This window comes from Elgaria multicarinata, chromosome 7 (assembly GCF_023053635.1).
Source record: "Elgaria multicarinata webbii isolate HBS135686 ecotype San Diego chromosome 7, rElgMul1.1.pri, whole genome shotgun sequence".
Lineage (NCBI taxonomy): Eukaryota > Metazoa > Chordata > Lepidosauria > Squamata > Anguidae > Elgaria > Elgaria multicarinata.
The window spans coordinates 66,289,780-66,306,755 of NC_086177.1; the positions used below are offsets into that span (position 1 = coordinate 66,289,780).

A 16,976-nucleotide genomic window follows, 5' to 3' on the forward strand; every position below is an offset into this window, starting at 1 on the left:
GCACCATTGCAACCTGCTTCTTCACCCACTTCTCACTCTGACCCAGAGTGGGAGTGGTGAGAAGGAGGGGCAATAGATGCCTCCGTGGTCACTGTTTCTCTGCCTATCGAGCAAGCAAGTAGTAATAATGAGAAAGAGGCTGAGGAGCAATAGCAGCTGGCAACAATGGCAGTGATGAGAGACTCACTGAGGGAGGGGTCCCCTTGAGGAGGTCTTGCTTGAGGGCCCTCAAAAACCTGGATCTGGCACTGAGTCCCTCGACTTGGCCTCACTCTTAAATCTACACCCAGATGATTTCGGTTCCTGAGCCTCCTGCAGACAAAGATTTTAACTCCATGAATAGAAAGACCAGCCTCATGCCTTGTCCACATGATTTCTGCACATTCATTTTTGGCCATACTACTTCCATTACGAAGCTCCTGATAGAAGACTATCCCATATCCTAAACCCAACATTATTATAGTCTTTCCGCGCGCCCCCTTTTTGAGTGAAAACAACTTTTGTTGGATCATTGGGTTGTTTGTTTACAGTCTCAGTTTGTATTTAGTGTATGATGACTGTGGTTATTTTAATTTAGAACTCACTTCTAATGGATTGCTGCTTGATAGAGAGATGGCTCCAATGTTAGAGCCCTCTACATATCCAAAGTCCTGCCAGAAAGAACCAGACAGGGAGGGAGAAAAACAGGGGCTATTGCAGGTCCTCCAGCCTCCATTAACATTTTTCTTCTTCTTTTTTTAGCCAGACAGGCCTCGGTGATCAGTTCACCTAGCTTTCTCACCAGGGAGTGGGCAGCACTGTTGAAGCCACTCTTGAATTAAGAAGATCTAGGGTAGATCCTGCATTGAGCAGGGGGTTGCACTCGATGGCCTTATAGGTCCCTTCCAACTCTACTATTCTATGATTCTATGAGTAGGCCTCTCCTCCTCCCTGCCCACAACCCCGCCCCATTTTCTCCCTCTCTGACATCTCTTCTGAGGTTGCAGTTGTGACTTCAGAAGAGAAGCCACTACAGAGATTTCCACTGAAGTCGGGGAAGATGCGGGGACTTGGGGAAGGGGGAGATCTATGACTGGGCCTCCTCCCCAGACATAATTCTTTCTACATCTGCAGGGGAGGTCATCTGCAGCATCCTGTGCCTACCCAGACCCTATGTGAGTAGGCACAGGATTGCATAATGATATAATTACAGTGAATGACTGAAAGTTGGTGAACTCCCAGACCAATCCCAGACCAATTTTGTGAAAGTATCCATTTTAAAAAAATATTTATGAAGTTCATCTGAGATTGCTACCCTTCAGCACATTTTGGTCATTCACTGTTATTAGTGTCCACATACATATCAAAAATACTAAGCTGTCTTACCCTGGTCGATCTATTTATCCATTCAGCCCTGTATTGTCTACTTTGATTGACAGTAGCTCTCAAGAATCCCTAGCAGAGGCCTTTCCCAATTCCCATCACCTTAATTCCTGGTCTTTTTTTGCTTGGATGTACAAGGGGCTGAGTCAGGGACCTTCTACCAATAAGCTCTAGTTCCTCCCTGTTGGGCTTCCCAGAGAAGCAGGAAAGTTGGGATATAAAAAATCACACAATCCATTAATGCAATAATTATATGACAATTGTATCATATACAGTATGGTTCCCTCAAGATGAATCTGTATTAACTGCACATAGTAAAAGTGTTATATTCATAATAAAACTGCTGGACTGGTTCCCAGCTGATCAGCATATCAAGTAATAGATGCAATCGTCATAGAAACCATGACTGTGTGAACAGAAGACTAGATTCCATAATTCGCTACATGATGCATGGCCATATAAATGTCTGAAAATATGCTTAGCACTCCATGAATATAAGGAAAATATTGATTTTTGTAGTTTCGGCAGATTCTATAGGCTTAAAATTGACAGACAGTGCATTGTGACATAGTACTGTAAAATAAGATCCTTATTCCTTAATTAATCAGTCAAATCACTAAAAGCCACATTTTAGTAACCATATGGCATCTAAATAAGAGCAGAAAGCATCTGTCAAATAAGAGCAGAAAGCAGAAAAAACTTGCTACTTCCCTGGCTATAAAGACATCAGCATTGTAAAGGGCTTTTCCTTCTTCTGCCAAAAATGGATATTTTGCTATGTACAAAGATCGGTTGTTAATATGATCCAAAAATTGTTCATCAGTGAGCATATGGGAGGAAAGAAACCCTTATCAGCAAAAGCCATATTTCAGTTCATTCAGTGGGAGTTCTTACATATTATCAAATTGGTCTCTGATTGTCCATTTCACACTGCAGTAGTTATCTGAGTTAGTCCAAGATCATTAGATTCCTCTCGGCCAGGAGGACAGTAAGATGACATTTCCACGACTAGTCATACCGGCTTGTTTGTACCATCAGCTTCCCTGGCATAAGCAGGGCCTTGAATGGTGTTTCGAACTCTGCTGGTGCTTTGTCTGTCCGTCTTCATCTTAAAAGGAAAGCAGAAATCTTTGAAACACCGCTTGAAGTTTTCATCCAGAAAAGCATACAGGATGGGATTTAGACTGCTATTGGTGTAGCCCAATGCAATGCAGAAGTAATAGCTAGAAATGGCGGCCGTACTGTGCGATACATCTCCAAGGGCCTCGACCAGCACAAAGATGTGGATTGGGGTCCAACAGATAATGAAAACTGCAACAACAACGAGAACCAATCTGGTGATGCGACGGAGATTTCGGTCTTTCTCTCGAGATCCAGACAGAAGTCGCACACTCTTCAAACGCAGAATCATCAGGGTATAACAAACAACTATAATTAGCACTGGGATAATAAACGCAAAGACAAAGACACAGATTTTCATAAAGATGTCCCACCAGACATAGTCATTGTCTGGAAACTGCAAAGAACACTCGGTACTGCCTGTATCTGTAAATAAAAGGGCCAATAAGAAAACACACAAATTAAGTTAAGCAAACACAGTTTGACAGTAAAAGATAGCATAGTTTTTATTATTCAAAAATTGTGTCACTCCAAGATGTGGCAGTTTACAATGTTAGACTCAAGTGCTGCAGGACTTGATCAGGAGAAACCCTACTATCTATATTTATTCTTTTTTGTACTGGCATTCACTGTTTTTATGGAATTTTCATTGAATACATATTTATTGAATTTCCACTATATCTGTTCTGCACGGTTTTTCTCTGACTTGAGAGAATGCTAGCTTGAGAAAATTCCACTCTTAAAGGTGGCTGCACAAGAATGGCCTCAGCTGGCACTGTGTCCATTCTTGTGGACTAGTGCTTGCTGAGTCCTTTTCTTCATACTGAGAGAGCATGGAGCTCCAACTGCACTAAGAGGAATCTCCAACACAATTTGGAGAGAACAGGGGGAAGTTGGCTTCACGCTCTGCTCATTATCCTCAGTTGAGAAGGGGAGTGGCATGCAGGCGAATCCTAGCTGTCCTCTCTGATAATTAGAGATAACAGTGATGGTTCCTTTGGGGGGGTTGGAACCTCCACAGGCTAGATTAGCCCCATGGGGCAGAGATTCCCATCCCTGATCTACTGCATGCAATGTGTCATATAAATCCCATGTAGAATGGCCACATTGTGTGATAGATCTCCACGCCACTTCCAGATCTATCTGATGATGGCCTGGAAACTCTTCCACCCAAAATGGGCAGTCTGCATAGCAATCTACTCATTTTGGCAGTGGCATGGTGCACCTTCCACAGTAAGACAGTTTCCAACTCATCCACATGGTTGGGCCAAACCTTGCTTTACTCTCTGTAATGAATGTGGTGGCCTAATGGATAGACTTGGACACATTTGTGGTATACTGTAGCGCTGGGATGCCTAACCTATGCTTCCCTTCACCTGTCTGGCTAGCATGAATTTGTCCTCTGAAGCAATTGCACTAGGCCAAAGAGCAATCATGATGTGTAAAAAAAAAAAGAGAGCCTGTACTCACCTTCCCTGACCTTGGTGCCTCCAAGGACTATGGCCGATATGCCAACTGATGAAGATAAGAGCCAGATACAGATGTTGATGATCTTTGCCTTCAGAGGTGTACGGAAGTCCAGAGCCTTCACAGGGTGGCACACAGCAATGTACCGGTCAACACTCATCATGGTCAGCGTAAATATGCTAGTGAACATGTTATAGTAGTCAATGGAAATAACTATTTTACACAGTGCATCCCCAAATGGCCAAGAGTTCATTAAGTACTCAGTACTTTGGAAAGGCATTGTTGTGGTAACGAGGGCATCTGCTAGAGCCAGATTAAAGATATAGATGTTGGTTGCTGTCTTCATCTTTGTGTACCTGGAACACAAGAGGAAACTTTTAAATAATAATATAAAGTCACAATAACAACAATTCCCCATAATTTAGTTCAGTATGGACAATATTTTGTAAAGGCCATTTAACTGGGTTGAAATAATGGCTTATGAGGAACAGGTACTTTCCATGAAAGCTTTCACACACAACTATTCAAATTCCTCCCATTTCAGTGATTTTTGGATGGAGTGCACTAATAAGGTTGAAAGTATTTTCTTGTTTCCATGAGAAAGGAGCACATCCCTGCCTGTCCATGTGGCACTGCACCAATTTCAGGTCTCAGCAATGTAGAGGAGATTAGAGACGTCAGAGGAATCCATCCATGGGGTGGAGCTTACTGAGGTTGCAGTAGCTCAGCCCCCCCCCCCAGGACTTCGGCTCATTTTCCCACAAGCTGGCGCAACTCAATCTGAATCAAGTTGGGCCAGTTTGCAGATTTGAGGGGGGTGTATTTGTATAAATAGTCATTTGCACAAATTGAACCTGCAACTTGGGTTACTTGTGCTTATTGCAGCTGTAACTTGCATAAATTACGCAAATTGTGATCAAAACTTGTGCAAATTATGCAGATTGCACCTGCAATTTGCATAAATGGCTATTTATGCAAATTTTAAAAAACAACCTATCAAAGTTCCAGAAGAAACCTGCGGTTTGGCCCACAAATGCAAGCTGAGTTGGGGGGTGCTGTGGAAGGTCAGCAAGCCCAAAAGGGGGTGATTTCTTGGCAATGGACATCCCTAGAGGAGATTCGCTCCCTTATCCTTGCATCCCCACCAAAGGACAAGGCTTATTTTTTGGCCCTCAGAGATAGTGATGCTGCAGTTTATTGCCATACCTGAGTGGCTACGTTGTCATATTTTAGACTTCATCAAAGGAATTGAGCCTTAGTTACACTTCGAGGACTCAATATAAGTTAAATTCGTTATGATTACCATAAGCCCCATCAGTTTTAATGGAAACAATTTAAGTATTTCTAAAGCTGGATTTAACACAGCATGTTGATTCTTTGTGTTTGTTTATAATTAGGAAACAAATAAGGAGAGCAAGGATGCTGCAATTATATTGTTTTGTTTTTGTATTCTTTTACGTTTTTCTAATATGTTCATTGTTGTATTGAATTGATTGTTGATTTCATGCTGTTAGCTCCTCTGGGTCTAACTTGTTACAAGAAAACAGGATAAATAAGAAGGTAGGTAGATAAGTATAAATAAAACCATCATCATCTAACTCTCTACTTGATCCCTGATTGGCTGGAAACATGGAAAGTGAGAGAGAAAAAGCAGAGGGAGGAACACAGTGGCTAAAACAAAAATGGAGGGAAATATTTGAATAAGTTATTTGGTGGGGTTCAAGGGACATTTCACATCTCCTGCAAGACCACTTTTTTCTCTCTCACACACACACACACATGCACACACACACCTTTTTTGTTTTGCAGGAGAAAATTTGGAGCAGCTTTGGGCAGGCAACGACTTCTACTTTAAAAACAGAACTCCTTGCATTTACCGACGTTTGAATTGCATCCTGTATATTTAACTGATTTAACTGATTTATTGTTACACTGCTGTGTTACCAGTTAAGTTTTACTTGCCACAGGCAGAACTGAATTGATGAGTGATTTTAATTAGATTATGCAAATTAATCAAGTTATCATAAAGCCACTAGATTTATTTTCACCCAATAAAATCAAACAGCTAAATCAGGATATAGTTTTCTCTGCTGGTGACAAGTAGACCTTCCCAAGCATTTCCCTTCTTTATAGGAATCTTTGAGAGTTATTCAGGAAGCAGTTACCATAGTCCCAACAGCATTTAAGGGCATAAAATTATTATTATTATTATTATTATTATTATTATTCATGATCAAATGTTAACTTGACCTAATGACTGAGCATCGCCACTCCTATCTGATGATATTCATTCATATTTTGGTCTCTTGTGTTTAGAATATTCATACATGCAAACAGTAGCATGCCAGCCTCTGAGTGTGTACATGTAGGGGCTTCCCCACATGACGACTTGTATCCAAGAAGCAGTTTGTCAATCCATACTGCTGGTTTTCCTCCTTACAAGTTGTGCTAGTATTTATCATTTGCATCGGTGAAAGCCATTCAGACAGCATGGCTGGTGAGCAGTTCCACATGAATGACTTGCCATGTGGAGCTGATGGCAGGTGGTTGTATTTCAAGGGGCCACCACATAGCAAGCTGTATGTACAGAACAGACCTCAGATAACAAATTCTACATCTGCCATACATACTAACCACATATATGTGCTTGCAATGTACAAAACAAGTGCAGTCCTAACTCCAAGGGGATCTGCCTTGTCTTTGTGGGGGTTGATGGAGATACTGAGTTATCCAGATACTAAGTTATCCAGGCTGTCATCTACATGCTAATTTTTAATAATTTGGAGGCACTGTGGAGATGCTTCAGTACTGTTTGGTGAATCACGCAGGTTTAACAACACTTCAAGTTTGAAGATCCTAGGACAAATCTGGTTTCTATGGAGAGCTGTATGTGTGCCAAACTAGACAAGATGAAGTCAACAAGAGATACTTGATCAGATTGACTGACTGTATAATGTTAGCATATAGAAGCCACAGAGATATCCAATTTCATTAATTCATTCATCCATCCATTAATTATATCTCTATACCGTCCCATAGCCAAAATCCTCCGAGCAGTTCACAAAGATTAAAAACCATTAAAAATACATTATACAAAGCCACTGACATAAAAACAGACAGCACACACAGAGACAACATATATCTGAAAATGTTTAATTGAACTAAAACTCCCATTATCTCCAGTGAGCATGGCCAACAGGTAGAGAAGGATGACCTATATGTTTGCTATTTAAAATGTTGAATGACTGCAAAATCTAGAGAGTTGCTGGGAGCAGTTCCTTCCTCTCTGAGCAAGGGGACAAGAACATTTTGATAGCTCAGATCTCATCCGCTCAGCATTTTCCAAAGCCTTCCCTACCTAAGTGGGTGTCATGTTCTGGACCAAGCAAGAGCCCACAGGGTCAATACGAGGCAGCAAAGTAACAAGGCAGGCTTGAAGTTTCAGCACCCAGGAGAGCTCCTAGTGAGCAACTTGCTCCAGCAAGGTCTGAGACCAAATTGAAGCCTTTTAATGCTACAGTCTCAGGCCTTAGCTAGACCTAAGGTTTATCCCGGGATCATCCTGGAATCGTTCCTGCCTTTTCCCAGGATATCCTGTGTGTCATTTACATGAACAGGGATGATCCCAGGATTAACCTTAGGTCTAGCTAAGGCCTCAGGCTCCCTGCTTTCCTACAAAATAGAAGCCTTAAAGGGAAATGCCTCAGGCCTGCAGTCTAGCACTTCTCCATCTCTTTATTATGCCTGTTACACTGCCAGCATTGGCATATCAGCTTGATGGAATGCAGGGCTGTTGTAGAAAGGGGTGCTGGAGCTAAGCTGGGGAGAATCTCTAGCAGCTCTGTAGGGGTGCTTGGAGATGAAGTTTCTTCTGTTGGCACCACTGGTTCTTCGGCTTCAGAGTCCATGTCACTGCTGGACTCCTGGGTCATGACAGTGGGGAGGAATTGCCACCCTCCCTAGTCAAGGAGGGAGAGAAGAGCACTTTGACAGCATGGATCCCTTTCCTTAATTAAAACTATATACAAAAATGCCATTTTGATTAATTCTCACACTTAAGGATTGCAACAGCTCATTCAAATTAGTGGTTTTGTTAATATTTGGAAAGGGTAATGATGAATGTCTGTTCAGGCAATAGCATCTGGAAGAGGAGAAGGAGGAGGAAGCAGCCAGTTATTTGCTTCCCCCAAACTTCCTCCCCCAAAATCAAGGAGCATGTAAACAAGAATTATAGGATTTCATTCACATCCAAATGAAACCTATGGCAAGTATTGGGTAACCAGATGTCAATCCAAAAGATTGTTCATATGCATCACTAATGGAGAACCTGTAGCTTGTGGGCCACCTCTGCTTCTCGTAGTTTGGCCTGCCAAGCCCTGGGAGGCCTCACTTACTTTTCATCACAGCTGGACTATTCAGAGAAGACCTCTGTTCCAGCCCTGCTGTTTGCAGTGCCAGGACAGCAATCAAAACTGGGGTCACTGGGACAGTGGAAGAAGCTTTAGTTACTCCTCCTCAGCAGTTCTGATACTGCTGCTGAGACCATTGTTCCCCCCAACAATCACAGCGTCGGAACACAGCTATCTCAGATGGGATGACTGAGTGATGGGGGAGACTTTAGCCTTCTCCATCCACAGCAATCCTGGCACTGTCAAGATTGCCATTTCCCTGCAACTAATAGATTTGACTTGTGGAGGGGGCGGTTGCTCGTAAGGGGGGAGCTTTAACCTCCCCACCCCACCCCACCTCTGCAGTTCCATCTCAGTGGTCAAAAAGTTCAAACAATTGTCAGGGTACTGCATCTATACTGTTGTACATCAAGACATTGTACTCAGGATCTCTTAATGCTGCTTTAACAGTAGCATAACTACAGTATACACATGTGGTCGAGGTGGCAAAAAGAAGACTTTTCCGACTCTTTTAATTTATTCCTAAAGCTGCAGTGGGAATTTTTAAAGCCTGAGCCCGTGCAAATGCCATAAGAGATTGGGCTGTAAATTGAACAGGTGATTGTGAGTACAGACATGTAAGACACATCAGAGAAACAAAAGCACTTTTCTCCCATCTAGATTGTATCCATATATTGATCCTTGCAAATATATATGTGTATATATATATGAAAATTATTCTGGTCGGTGGAGCCTCTCAAGATAATTTTAAAAAGTGGCCACCTTGGAGCTTGATGTCTGCAAGCTTTTCTTCTGATTAAATGGCATCCTGGGGCAATGGAGACCAGTACTGGGGAAATGGATTCAGAATTATGGGATGAGTCACACTGTGCCTATGGCAGCCATTACTAGTCGATGATGGTATCATAATGAAAAAAAAAACATAATGTTGAAGCTCCACTTCCCTTGCAAGCTGAATTTTTAGTCTATCACTCCTACCAAAAGTGTTAAGCAAGCTCAAAACATCTCCAGAGAAGACCCCACGGTGTAAAGAGGGTGTGTTAGAATTAGAGCTGTGCACAAATGACTTCTCAAAATTCTCCACCCTTTTTGAAATCAGAGAAACAATTTCACTGAATTTCTTCAGAAGCAGGACAAAATCTCCAACATTTTCTCACAGGTTGGGCTCTACATCAGCAATGTTTGTAGCACAGCCTCTGTTCTTTTTCCTAAGGTGGTTTTTTTTTGGGGGGGGGCTTTTGCATTGCCACTGCAAGTGGCAATAGCATTAGCTGTGCTGGCAGCCAGCCCCCATTTTGCATCCTCCATAATGTAGGTATTAGAGGGCTAGTGTTGTATCCAGCTGTGGGGAAGAGGTGGAGCTAGTGCTGTGCCAAATTCTGCCCTCCAATTTCCTAACAGTTTTCTTCCTGCATTATAGAGGTTTCCATTTTTCTGCCTCAAGGTGTTTTATAGCTTATTTTAAATTTGGTGTTTTTGAGCTTAATCACTGTGAGGGTGGTGTGTGTGTGTGTGTGTGTGAGAGAGAGAGAGAGAGAGAGAGACAGACAGACAGACAGACAGAGAGACAGAGAGAGAGAAAGACGGAGAAAGGGAGGCAGAGAGGCCCTTTCTACACCTAAGGGCTATCCCAGGAAAATGGAGGGAACATCCCTGCCTGCTCCCGGGATCCCCTCTGTGGTATTTGGATGCACAGGAATGATCCAGGGATGATCCTGGGGGGTGGGGAAGGCAGGGGTAGAAATGGGCAGAGAGAGAGGGGGGGAATTGAGAACCCTCTTTTAAAGAATGTGTTAGAAATATGGCGAATATGTAAAAGGAAATTGGTTCCAGTCATTTCCCCAATAACACCGCTGGTGGTAATGAGGAAGTTTCCTGAAAATTAAAAAGAGGGATTAGTAAAGAAATTAAAAGATGAGAAAGTACTTAAAATAAGAGATTGGATGGAGAAGATGGGAACTAAGGAAGAAATAAAAGAAAAATTAAAAGGGGGAAATATATCATGGTTCAATTGTATCCAAATGGAACAATGGACCAAAAAATGGCTAAAGGATAATAGAGATTGCAGAAAGAATACTAAATTTGAAGATTTGATCTTACAAAAAGAGAAAGAAAATAAATTGATAAAAGGATTAATGAGTGAAATATATAAGATATTATTGGAAATGGAAACTCAAGAAGATTCTGTTAGGATGGTATGGGAAACAGATATGAATGAGAAAATAGAGCAACAGGACTGGGGGAGGATATGGAAACAAAGAGTGTTGAAAAATATGTCTGTAAGGATAAAAGAAAATTATTATAAGATAATTTGGAGGTGGTATCTAACTCCAGTAAAATTAAACTTAATAAATAAAGAGAACTCGATACTTTGTTGGAGAGGATGTCAGGAGAAAGGAACGTATATACATATGTGGTGGAATTGTGAAAATGTACAAAAATTATGGAAAATGGTGTATAGAGAAATAAATGAAATAACTGGAATGGATTTAGAAGAAACACCAAGTGTAGCATTACTATCAATGTATGGAAATCTTAAATGTAATCAGATGGAAAAAGAATTAATAACGAACTTGTTAACAGCTGCAAGGTTAATGATATCTAGAAATTGGAAGGTTCAAGGAGATTATGATATAGAAGATTGGTATAAAGAAATATGGGATATTGCTATAAATGATAAATTAACATGCAATATTAGATTTAGAAGGGGAATAATAAAAACAATGATTTTGAAGAGATATGGAAATTGTTCCTAGAATATGTATTGTTAAAAGGGAGAGGAAGAACATGTCCAGAAGACTCAATGCAATTTTGGAAACTAGAATAAGATCCCGAGGGTGGGGGGCACTTATTAATGTGAGTTAGTTAAGAAGTAGAATGTATAGCTAAGAAATAAGAGGAATGTTATGTTATGTATGTATATGATTTATTATGTGTTGTTGTTAAATAATTATAATAAATAAATAAAATAAAATAAAAGGGGAAAGAGAGAGAGAGAGAGAATGAGATTTTTCTTTCTGTTAGACATCTCTCCATTGCTCTGCAGCCTTCCAGGCTGTCTGTGCTTCCTGAACTGAAAAAGCCCTATGGGAGGAATCACTTCATGATATCTTCCCCTGGGCTTTCATTGAGGTCTGGGAAGCTGAGGAGGCTACAGACTGCCGGACAGATGATTAGGCAATGAAAGACAGGACACTCACACATGGCTCAGTCACCTCATAAGTAAGGAAAGCACAAAAATCTGAAACCAAACCCTTCAGAATTTCTTCTCCCCTGAATTTCTTTTTGAAAGCAATTTCTTTTATTTCAAATTGAATGAGAATAGTCAAAAATGTGAGAGACATTTTTGGCACAGCACTAGTATTTTTGTTGACTTTTGATTCAGTATAAGGCAGCTCTATATGTTTGCTTTTTACCCTCTCACTTTCTTTGTGCAGCCGTCATCAGAATTCCAGTCTTCTTGTAGACTAACCTTTCTTTGTCATCCATTCAAGGCTCTTACACAAATATGAACGGTTCTACTCCTGCCTTTTTCTCCCAGGATCCTCCCTAGATCATCCCTGTGCATCCAAATGCCATACAGGGGATCCTGGAAGCAGGTAGAGACGATACCTCCATTTTCCTGCGATAACCCTTAGGGGCCTATGTTGTTCAAGTATTCACACCAACATAATCAGAATGAAATATTCCCCAGTCAATGTAAATGGATTTTTCACACCCTTTTGACCACCAAAAGACTGATTCTACAACATTGGAAACACTGCCTATAGTGCAATGGGTTGAAGGTTTTACATTAGTAACATTTGGAAGAGTGGTATAAACATGCCAATTACAAATGGACTTATACTCAGATATTTGCTCTGCCCTTCATGGATGTTTATGTGTAATTTATGCTACTTTCACCCTTTTTTCTTTTTTCATTTAGAATGTTGTGATATTTGAAACTGAGGCTTTAGAAGTATGCAATTGCATATGACCATTTATTATTGTTGTTGCTCCTTTAAGGTTTTTATGTTGCTAACAAATCACAATAAGAATTGATTTTAAAAAGAATTAAATATTCCTGCACATATATTCTTGAATGGGCAACCAGGAGTAGGGCAACAAAACAACATAAGAAGAGCAGCTACCATGAGAGGAAAAGTTTTGTCTCAGACTGTTTAACTTTGAAAAGTTAATATAGAAGTTATTTGAGAAAATATAGAAGATATTTGAGGAAACACACATCCATTTTACAGATGAGAAACTCTGATAATGAAAGTTTCTTGTCTGAAAGACAATTAGCAAGGCCATGGAAGAGAACATGGAAGAAAACGAGCCAACTTAGTGACAACTAGCATACTTAAGTGTCCAGCCAAGTAATTAAGCATCTAGAAATTAATTCACCCACTGTACACATATACACTTTCTGTAGATACAGATAAATTCGTGGTCCTACACACTTTTTCACACAAACACAAAGAAATACCCTCTATCTCACACTGCCTCTTTGATATATACTTTAGATTGTATATTTTATCAATCCTAATTTAAAATATTCATGTATTCCGGTGATTGAGAGAGCTTTCTTCTGGAAGATTACAATGAAATGTAAATGTTATTCAGATGTCTGCTTAATTCTGTTCTGAAACTTTTTTTTTCACCATTTGTGTATTTCTTCTTTGCCCACGCTCTTCACCAGTCTGGCTTGCTGAGCACTGATACATCAACCTGAGACATGTTTTACCTTCAAACAATCAAACACAGAACAAAACTGAAGGATTTGAGAATGCTGTGACAAACAAGGTGAAAGGTTTCAATAGCCATGTGGAAAGGTTTCAATCGCCATGTGGAATGTGCTGGAAATGTGTTGCAATCTGCCTGCAAAGTCGGTACAAGAAATTATTATTATTTTAAATAGAGAGAAAACAAAGAGGCAAAATGGGGAACTAAAACAGCTATTTGTGATCAGTTCTCTGAGAATTGTGTTTTTTCTTTAGTTTAAAATAGCTGCTTTGGACTCTGGTTTTGATTGAGAAGAAGTGCAAGGGTGGGAATGTTTAACCTTCTCCCATCTTTGTATTGATCTAAATTACCCCCCACCCACACCCACACCCACTGATGCTTGCATTTTACCCAGCAGGGATATTAGGTGCTTAGTGGGAAAGGGGGCATTTTAGAACCGGAAAATGGCATGGGTGGTGAAAGTTAAACACACCTCTCTCAGCAGCAAGGTTTCAGTCAAAATAAATAAAAAACCCAGTAGCTGCTTTAAAGTAAAAAGCAAAACAACAACACCCCAAACTACATGAGATCTGATTACAGGTTTCAATTGCATCTGGCTTTGCCCCCTCCAAATATTTTTCATATGTACTGAAAACAAAAGGGCATTTAAACATCAGCTTTGTATGGAGCACAAACCTTTAATAATGATTTTATAAAACCTGAAAGCAGTCTTGAATTCAAACCATAAACACACACACACACACCTTAATAAAACCAGTGCAATATCCATGGATGGATGATTTCCATAGGCTCAACTGAACCCATTTTCCCCAACCTATAGAGACGTGCACAGAGGCATCATTTGGGGCCAATACCATGAGTGGGAGGTCACTGCACACACACCCCATATTTCCTATCAGTCCCTCCCCTGCCCCCATATACACTCAATGCAAATTATTTGTGCACAGGAACATAAGCAAGTTATGCAAGTTACTCATGCACAGGGGCATAAGCAATTTGTATTGAAATGAGAGGAGGCTGGATGAACCTCACAGCAACCTCACATTCACTCCAATGACTGCCTGCACATGTATTTATGCACACATGGAAGGGGTAAAATAGGGCTCTATTGAGCTCAGGGAAATCTTCCTTGCACAAGTTTGGTATTTATGGTGAACTGAAACATACATCTTATTTGCGGGGGGGGAATCATAAACTGAATACAGGCTTTTTTAAAGGCTGTGTTTTTTAAAAGTGAAAAGTAGGAAAGAACATTATAAACACTAGGTCAATGGACGTGTGTGTGTGTGTGTGTGTGTGTGTGTGTGTGTGTGTGTGATATATATAACATTAGTAATTAATTATATAGAAAACATTAACTGTTTCTTATCCCCAGGGGGAGCTCTACTCACATATTTCTGCAGTTCTTCCCAACTCCCCAGACACATTGTCCAGCCTGTACACCTTACAACTTCGAAGTCAGTTTTCTGTTTCAGCTTTCACTAACTATAGTCTCACAACCAAACACAGACAGTTTGTGACCAATGCATAAACACCTATGACTTTGCCCAGAGGGAAGATTCCCACATGGTTGGTTTAGTTTAGGAATGCCAAACCAGAACTGCAGGGAAATTTATCTCAAGGAAAAATGAATATCATATCAAGTGAGGCTATTTCCCCACGAGAGTTACTCTTTGGGATTTTGCCATCCACAGGCGAGCACTGATCCTGCCACACACTGCTCTGTTGTTTGGATCTGGCACTCGAAGATACTTCAGCCAGACTTCTAGAACAAGAGCAGAATTCTAGAACTCTCCAGAAATTAGAATATCCTAGAACTCTAACTTCTAAGGGTATGTCTAGATGGGGCAATATCCCAGGGATTGTCTCAGGATTGTCCCTGTGCGTCCACATGACACACAAGGGACCCCGGAGGCAGGGAGGGATGATCCCTCCCTTTCCCCGGGATAGCCGGAACGGCTTTAATCCTGACTTTTCCCGTGGTCTTGAAATCGTCCCGAAACTGCGGGAAGTGTGGGCAGCCATTCTGGTTTCTTCCCAGCTCCTCACTAGTAAATGTGAGGAGCCAAGAACCAGGCATAGGGCACGGAGCTCTTCAGGAGCTCCGTGCCCATCATGGGTGGGAGGGGAGACCGGGGTCTTTTTTTTAAAAAAAAAACCAACCCACCTACTTTTAGCACTTGTGCGCTCAGTTTCAATTAAAAACATAAAATGGCAGGTGCAACGTCCTCTTCCTCCCAGGACGTCATGCACCATGTGTAGACTGAGGGGGAGGATGACATGATCACCATATCATGAGATCCTCCCCCTCCAATCCCTAGGTCTAGACATGCCCTAAGAGGCTCAGCCAGCAACAAGCATTCTTTTCCCCCTCATTACCTCTTCCCTTAGTTTATTTCCCCTCTCAGTTATCTGAATTTCTCCTGATGATGAGACCTAAAAAGCCACCATAAAACTCCCTCATACCCCTTACCTTATGATGACAAACATGACCAGAGAGTTGCCAACCAAGCCCACCACAAAGACCATGGAGTAGACAGCAGTGATGATTATGGGAATAGCTGGGGAGATGTTGGTGTGATTCTGTTGTAAGTCCTCATACATGCTGCTGCTGCTGCTGCTGCTGCTGCTGCTGTTGCCATATTCTGCCCAGTCCACAAGCCAGCTACTGCTTGGAAGTGGGCAGGGTCCTGGGGAGCAGGTGGGACCCGGCTCCTCACGAAAAATATATACTGGGGATTCCATGGAGGATTCTACTTCAAGCCCAGGCAGAGAAGATCATGTGCAAGGAGAAAGATCGGCACCAATGAATACTCTGAAAAAAGAAGAGTGTAACATATACATGTGCAATCAGGGATTCAAAGTACAAAGTAAAACTTTAGAATCTTTAGTAATCTCATCAATCAGGGATGAGATTGCTAAAGATTCTAAAGTTGTCATTCCTACAGTCCTGAGCAGCTTCAGACACATTTTCAGAGGAGAGAACAGGAGGGGTAAGAGAAAAGCTCACAGTAGCGGCATTCATAAAAACATAGTTTCAACTACACAACCCTCTAAAAAATTAATATCTTTACCACATCCCTGCTGTGCCAAAGTGTTCTTTGATTTAAACTAATTTAGCCCTGCAGAAATCAAAGAGACAAAACTGGATTTGCTCCAAGTTCTTCAGATGCTAGGTTAGGGAACAGAACCACAGTCATTAAAAGGTTTGAAACTCCTTGGGGCTATTAAACTCCTGGGTTGCGGCACCAAAATACTAATGAATTGCCTAGATAAGTTTGATCTTCTTTAGACTGAGGCACGCCGTAACATTAGCTCAAGATGCAAAGTACATTTCAATCAGATCCCTTCTCATCAATCCTTTCATTTGCATCTCTGGACAAGAAAGGATTTCTCTGTCTTAGGTAAGCTAAAAAGAAGACCAATAAGCTTTTAAAAGAACAGGTATTTTTCAGATATCGGGGACAGCGCAGATTGCATATCAGTGAAATAAAAACAATAAATAAATGGAGAAAAACAAAAGAGTAGTTACATTACCTTTTAAAAAACAAAATCAGGAAAGGGGGGCAAGGACCCCCCAACAAATATTCTCATAAGTTGAAAAGCATCCTCTTCTTGGCTGTCTCTGTTTCAGTCTTGGAAATGGAGTCTTGTACCTGGAGGGGTGGCAGTCCTGGGGATGAGGAGCAGACTGGGTACCAAGCTGGATCACAAGCATTAGCTCCAAGGCTGCAGAAGCAGTAACTGCTGCCTGCACTTTACCTTTGTACCAAGCAATCTCTCTCTCTCTCTCTCACTCGCTTGCTCTCTCTCTCTCTCTCTCTCTCTCTCTCTCACTCACACACACACACACGTCTCCCACTCTCACTCTGCCAGCTCCATACTCTGGCAGCC

At 41.2% G+C, this 16,976-nt stretch overlaps 1 protein-coding gene across 3 annotated transcripts; it reads right to left on the reverse strand.

Annotated features, from left to right (window-relative positions):
* Positions 1-2,374: 2,374 nt before the first annotated feature.
* OPRK1 (opioid receptor kappa 1) lies at positions 2,375-15,827 on the reverse strand. Of its 3 annotated transcripts, XM_063129839.1 has the most exons (4): positions 15,745-15,827; positions 15,556-15,687; positions 3,952-4,304; positions 2,375-2,907 (listed from the first exon to the last, which is right to left on the reverse strand). In XM_063129839.1, exons 1-4 carry the CDS (start codon positions 15,825-15,827, stop codon positions 2,375-2,377), a joined length of 1,101 nt encoding a protein of 366 aa, XP_062985909.1. The 3 variants fall into 3 exon arrangements, with proteins under 3 accessions (XP_062985909.1, XP_062985908.1, XP_062985907.1); XM_063129838.1 differs by having other exon boundaries at positions 2,375-2,901; positions 15,556-15,827; XM_063129837.1 differs by having other exon boundaries at positions 15,556-15,827.
* Between the last annotated feature and the right edge of the window lie 1,149 nt (positions 15,828-16,976).

Bases quoted from the DNA above. Each gene is read 5' to 3' on its own strand.
- OPRK1 (XM_063129837.1), bottom strand. From the start codon at position 15,827: ATGGAATCCCCAGTATATATTTTTCGTGAGGAGCCGGGTCCCACCTGC. The intron at 4,305-15,555 runs GTAAGGGGTATG...CTTGTGTTCCAG, and splicing joins GTCATGTTTGTCATCATAAG to GTACACAAAGATGAAGACAG. The intron at 2,908-3,951 runs GTGAGTACAGGC...TTTTATTTACAG, and splicing joins AGGCACCAAGGTCAGGGAAG to ATACAGGCAGTACCGAGTGT.